The sequence below is a fragment of the Bubalus kerabau genome, chromosome 19, assembly GCF_029407905.1.
Source record: "Bubalus kerabau isolate K-KA32 ecotype Philippines breed swamp buffalo chromosome 19, PCC_UOA_SB_1v2, whole genome shotgun sequence".
Lineage (NCBI taxonomy): Eukaryota > Metazoa > Chordata > Mammalia > Artiodactyla > Bovidae > Bubalus > Bubalus kerabau.
In genome coordinates this window covers 28,538,135-28,544,483 of record NC_073642.1, presented here as the reverse complement: position 1 = coordinate 28,544,483, position 6,349 = coordinate 28,538,135, and the positions used below count along the sequence as shown (strand labels likewise).

At 43.8% G+C, this 6,349-nt stretch overlaps 1 protein-coding gene across 1 annotated transcript in view; it reads left to right on the top strand.

Annotated features, from left to right (window-relative positions):
• The first annotated feature begins 28 nt into the window (after positions 1 to 28).
• The window catches only part of LOC129633903 (uncharacterized), a 71,314-nt gene continuing 64,993 nt past the window's right edge, over positions 29 to 6,349 (top strand). The window contains exons 1-3 of the mRNA XM_055555880.1: positions 29 to 34; positions 768 to 944; positions 1,554 to 1,669. Of these exons, the coding sequence (XP_055411855.1) occupies positions 29 to 34; positions 768 to 944; positions 1,554 to 1,669 (299 nt within the window). The remainder of the gene's footprint in view (positions 35 to 767; positions 945 to 1,553; positions 1,670 to 6,349) is intronic.

Genomic DNA, 6,349 nt, shown 5'->3' with positions numbered 1-6,349 from the left:
TTTAAGAAATGTACATCCTAGTTCCCACATGAAGGTGAGCCCTTAGTCCAACGATGAGAGACCCTGCATGTGTGCGGCCTGTGGCTCCTAGGAGAGCAGCTTTAAGCTAGTTTAAACCTGACCAAGTTCTGTCTACATGGTAGATTGAGGCTACCATGTGGCCTCAATCTGTGGCTCCCTTGTGGCTCAGATGGAAAAGAATCGCCTGCAATGCAGGAGACCCAGGTTTGACCCCTGAGTTGGGAGGATCACCTGGGGAAGTGAATGGTTACCCACTACCAATGGACAGGAGAGTCTGGCAGGCTGCAGTCCATGGGGTCAAAAGTGTCAGACATGATAACATTTTCGTTTCACTTTTCAAGTCCTGTCTACACTGATTATGTTTAGACAAGACCGTGTGCTTTCTGCAAAAGAGAACATTTAGACCTGACCCTGTTTTGTGTGCACTAAGACAAGGAGACCTGAGTAGAGAGCTGGCCTGGCCTCTATCTGGGAAACTCCGTGCCTGCGTTTGAGCGTCAGTGCTTAGATGCCTGGGCTCTGGGACCGGGGTGGGCTTCTCTGGGTGACCATGCTCTCCTCTGAGTGGGCTTCCATGGCCCTCCTGGGGGTCAGTGCTGCGGTCGGGCTCCTAGTCTGTCCCCCGCCAGGTTCACCTCCCTGGGGCTCCTGGAGACCCCTCAGGTGGGCTACCTGGTAATCATTCCAATTTTCCAGTACATTCAGGTTGAGTAGGGAGGCAGGTTCACCTGGTGAATTGGTTCCAGGGCACAGGGATTGACAGGCAAAAAGTCAATGGGCAGCAGGTGAGGTTACTGCTGTGCTCTCTTCCAGTTGACTCTCTCCTCGGAAGGGAACAGAGCTGCCCCTCGTCTTTCAGCCCAGCTCTCCTGTTTTCTCAGCACCTCAGCAGGGCAAGAAAGACAGAGCCTGCCAGAACCAAGGTAGTGTGTTCAACTCTAGCATGAGTTTTCAAACCAGCAAAAAATCACACAGAACCAGAGTGAAAACAGGAGAGACCTAACTTCTCAGGGACAATTGTGAGGAGAGGAGACAGTCACTACACTTCTTTCTAGGATCTTAGGGGGTCTCGGAGATCTGGCTTGTTTACATATTGGGGGCCCTCTGACCACAGCCATGGTTTCCTTGTCCTGACTGAGGGGACATGTGACCCCAGGTAGGGGGTCTGGGGACCATGTGAGTCTCACCCCATCTCCATGGGTCAGGATCACGTGTATGGGGAGACCACACACACACAAAGCTAATAAAAAGGGAAGAATACATGAGAGCTTCACTTGTGTGCAGGAATTAATACTTTACAGTATTCACTTTATACAGGCCTGTGCCTGTTTGCCTCTTTACCCCTGCGAGGTTCACCCTCCGTGGGGCTCCTGGGGCTCCCTCAGGTGGCCACCTGGTAATTACTCCAATTTTTCAGCACATTTAGGTTTAGTAGGGAGGCAGGTTCACCTGGTGAGTTGATTGCAGGGCACACGGATCAGGCAAAAAGCCAATGGGCAGCAGGTGAGGTTGTTGCTGTGATCTCCTTCCAGTTGACCATCCCTCCTGAGCAGAAGGCAGACCTCCCCCTCATCTCCCAGCCCTGCGTCTGGTGTGTTTTCTTAACGCCTCAGTGGAACAAGAAAGGACCGAGCCTGCCAGAACCAAGGTAGTGTGTTCAACATTATCATGACAGCTGTAGAAACAGTTAATATCACACAGAACCAAAGGGAGGAGAGGAGGACTTCTCTGGGACAGTGTGGGGAGAGGAGACCAACCCCACACGTCTTTCTACCATCCCAGGAGATTACAGGAACCCACTCGTTTCCACCTTAGGGGCCCAGCAGAGACCTGGTGTCCTAACCAAGGGTCGTGCGACCCCAGGTGCAGGGTCTGGGGAGGTGGTGTCACCTTGGAGAGTGTGGAAGTGTGCCCCAGTGTAGGCTCTGCGGATTGTGTGGCCCTCACCCCATCCACGTGGGTCAGGATCCTGTGTACACGGAGACCACATGTCTGCTCTTTCCCTGCAGTGTGTCCTGTCCCCTCGGAGATTCCCAGCATCTGAATTGAGGGTGTTTCCCTCATTAACCTGTGGTCCTTTTCCTTCTCTTCATCTTGTCGCATTCACATGAGGTCAGGCGGGTTGCTGCTCTGTGTTCTGCTGAGTGAAAACCTTTGGTGGTGTCGTGTTAATATCAGCATATCCCATGTCTAATCATAGGGGTCACCACTGTCTGGTGTCCCCTAGACCAAGCTCAGGTAATTTAATTTGTAATTTAATTATTATTTTATATTGGAGCCTAGTTGATTTCCGGTGTTTTGTTTTAGGTATATATGAACTTCACTTAGTTATACATAGACATATATCTATCCTTTTACTGTTTTTTCCCTCATGTAAGATATTACCCTTTTTTCAGTAGAGTTGCCTGTTCTATTCCATAGGTCCTTTTTCATTATCAACTTGATATATATCAGTGTGTATATTTTCATTCCAAGCTCTTAATTTATCCCTCCCTTCTAACTTTGTTTTCATAATCGTAATTTGGTTTTCTCAGTCTATGAGTCTGTTTCTGTTTTGTTCATTAGTTTATTGGTATGAATTTAAAGATCCCACTTGTCTGTGATATCTTAGGGTAGTAGTGTTTCTCCCTGACTTACCTTACTTACTATAATAATTTCTTGGTACATCTATGCTGTTGCCAATATCATTATTTTTTCTGTTTTTTGACTGAGTAGTATTCCAGTTTATAGATATACCACGTAGTCTTCATTTTTCTGTCACTGGACATTTTGGTGGATTCTATGTCTTGGCTATTGTAAATTGTGCTACCTTTAAAATTGGGGCACACGTGTCATTTCAAATGATGAATTTCTCCAGATCTAAGCCTGGGAAGGGATTGCAGGATCATATGATACCTCTATGTTTAGTTTTTCAGGGAACCTCCACGCTGTTTTCCATAGTGGCTTCACCATTTACATTCCTACCTAGACTGTAGGAGGATTCCCTTTTCTGTACATCCTCTGCAGTATTATTCTTTGTAGATCTTTTTGATAATGGCTATTGTGACTGGTGTGAGGTGATACCTCATTGTAGTTTGGCATTGATTTAATAATTACTGATGTGGAGTATCTTTCCTTGTGCTTTTATTATTTTATGCCTTATGAGTACAGTTTACCTCTTGAAACTGACTTCTTCAAACTTGGCCCTGTTTGGAATGCTTTCTCATAACTTACCCCAGGACATTTCTTAAGGTCAGGTGTCATTTACAGCCTTGTCTGACTTGTGACTATTAAGAGCCCTTCAGCACCTGTTTTATGATTTCCCAGGTGGCTCAGTGGTAAAATATGCGCCTGCAATGCAGGAGACTTGCAGGAGACATGGGTTCAATCCCTGGGTCAGGAAGATCCCCTGGAGCAGGAAATGGCAACCCACTCCAGTATTCTTGCCTGGGAAATCCCGTGGACAGAGTAGCCTGATGGGCTACAGACCATGGGGTCACAAAGAGTTGGAGACAACTGAGTGACTAAACAACAGCAGCAGCACCTGTTCTAAGGTGTATATATTGATCTGAACCAGCTAATTACTCTTTGCAACCCCCTCCTTTCCATTTTGGCAACCATAACTCTCTTTCCTGAGTCTGTGAATCTGTTTCTCTTTTGTGATGAAGTTCATTTGTATCCATTTTTAGATTCCACCAGAAGGGATATTCTGTGATATCTGTCTTTCCATCTCACTTCACTTAGTATGATCACCTCTGGTTTCCTCCCTGTAACTGCAAATGGCATGTTTCATCCTTATATATGTCTGAGTAATACTGCTCTGGGTATATGTGCCCCGTTTCCTGTATCCTTTCATCTTCCTGGTATACTTGGGTTGCTTCCTTGTCGTGGCTGTTGCACCTAGTGCTGCCGTGGTCTTTGCGGTACAGGTGTGTTTTTAAATTTTGGTTTTCTCTGTATCTAAACCTAGGTATGAAATTGTTGCGTCACTTGGTACTTCTATATTTCGTTTTTTAAGACCCTCCATAATGTATTCCCTAGTGGATGTACAATTTTATATTCCTACCAATAGGGTAGGAGGGTTTCCTTCTCTTTACACCCTCTGCAGAATTTGTTCCTGTAGGTTTTTTGATGTGGCCATTCTGATCGGTGTTAGGTGACACCTCGTTGTACATTTGATTTGTTTTTCTCTAAGAACTCGTGATGCTGAGCATCTTTTATGGCCATCTCTATGACCTCTCTGGAGAAATGTGCAGGTAGATTTTTGGGCATTTTTAATTGAGTTTTTTGTTGTTTATGCTGGGCTGTACTAGTGATTTGTATGTGTTTGTTTCAGATGTACAGGAACTTGGTTCAGTTATATTAATACATAATATATATCTATTCTCGTTTGGGTTCTTTTTTCATATAGGTGACTAGAGTGTGTTCAGTAAACTTCCTTATGCTATTCCATAGGTACTTGATGATCATCTATTTGATGTATATTAATGTGTATATGTTAATTCCAATCCCTTAAACTAGCCCTCCCGCCTGCATCTGGAGGACAACAGGTCACTCCAGATCCATGTGGAGGCACACGGCCTGCTACATGCTCCCTCAGCACCAGGACACTCCAGCCTTGGGACCCAAGCCAATCAGGCTCCAGGGATGTGACACTAGCCTTTTCTTAAAAAATTTTTTGACCCTTTCCTACTTAAAATCTTTTTCTTTTAAAAAATTTTTATTTTTAATTAATTTTATTTGTAGAATAAGTACTTTACAATATTGTGATGGTTTTTGCCATACATCAACATGAATCTGAGTTGTCCCCGAGTACCAGCTTTGGGTGCCCTGCTTCATGCGTGGAACTTGTGCTGGTTGTCTGTTTTACATGTGCTAATGTACATGTTTCAATGCTATTCTCTCTCTCAAATCATCCCACACTTGCCTTCTCCCACTAAGTCCACAAGTCTGTTCTTTACATCGGTGTCTCTGATTAGAGTCAGCATTTCTTTTTTGTTTTTTTCTGTTTTTTTTTCCATCATTTGAACTGAAGTATGTAGGTGAATTACTATCTTGTGGGTGTTTTTTTTTCTTTCTACCACAACTTGTTTCATTTCTATTAATACGTAAATATATATATATATTTTGGGGTTTTTCCCATATAGGTTATTACAGAGTGCAGAGTAAGTTTACTTGCGTTATACAGTGGGTCCTGGTCATTTATTTTATAAACAGTATTGGGCATATATTAGTCTGAAGTTACTCATTTCTCCATGCCCCGCATCTTTATATATTTGTGACTGGAAATTTCTAAGTCTATGAGGCAGTGTCTCCAGGCAAGAAATTAATTTTTATGCATCTTTAGATTCCACCTAGGAGCAAAATCATAGGATACTCGTCTCTCCCTGTCTGCCTTCCCATGGCTGAATGTGGCATTATTTCCTACTTCTTTATTATTGAGAAATATTGTATTATGTATATGTACCCTGTTGTCTGTATCCATTCATCTGTTCTTCTACAGTTAACTTGATTCCCTGTCTTAGCTGTTGTATGTAGTGGGGCCAAAATCGCAAGGTTACCCATTTCTTTTAAAATTTTGGTTGTTTCCACCTAGCTTTCTGGATGCTATCCCAGTCCAGACATGAGACACAGCCTGCTCAGGCTCCAGGGATGGGATAGCAGCCCAAGAGAGGGAGGTTGCAGGGAATAAAGTAGGCATTGCTTTTTTTCTTTTCCTCATGCCGATCTTATGTTGGAATACAGTCAATTTGTAGTTTTGTGCTTACTGTCAGTGTAAAACACTTGATTCAGTATTGACATATACGTAGAGGATGTCTGTTCTTTGGATTCTTTTTCCATAGAATTTACTGCAGAAGGTTGAGCAAAGTTCCATGTGCCTATATGTACCACATCTTCTTTGAGCTTTAATCTGTCAGTGGACATTTTGATGGCTGTGTGTATTGGCTATTTTAAGTAGTGCTCCAGTGAACACTGGGGGGTGTGTGTCATTTGAATGATGGTTTTATCAGGATACCAGGCCCAGGTGTGGGAATGTCAGATCCTAGGCGTAGTTCTCTTGAAAGTGTTCTTTTTTTGGCATGTGATGACTGTCCCTTTCTAGTGACTATTGCCAGTGTCCCTTCCCACCAGTGGTGTAGGGAGGGTCCCTCTCCTCCTGGCCCTCTCCCCCATTTATTGTTTGTGGACTTCTGAGGGTGGTCATTCTGACTGATGGGATTTTATTTCTTGTTGTTTTGATTGGCATTCCTCCTGTAATAATTTGGGATGCTGAGCATCTTGTCCTGTGAATGTATGGTTTTTTACTTTTCTTTTTTTTTCTCCTCCATGGTTGTGCGGAAAATATACC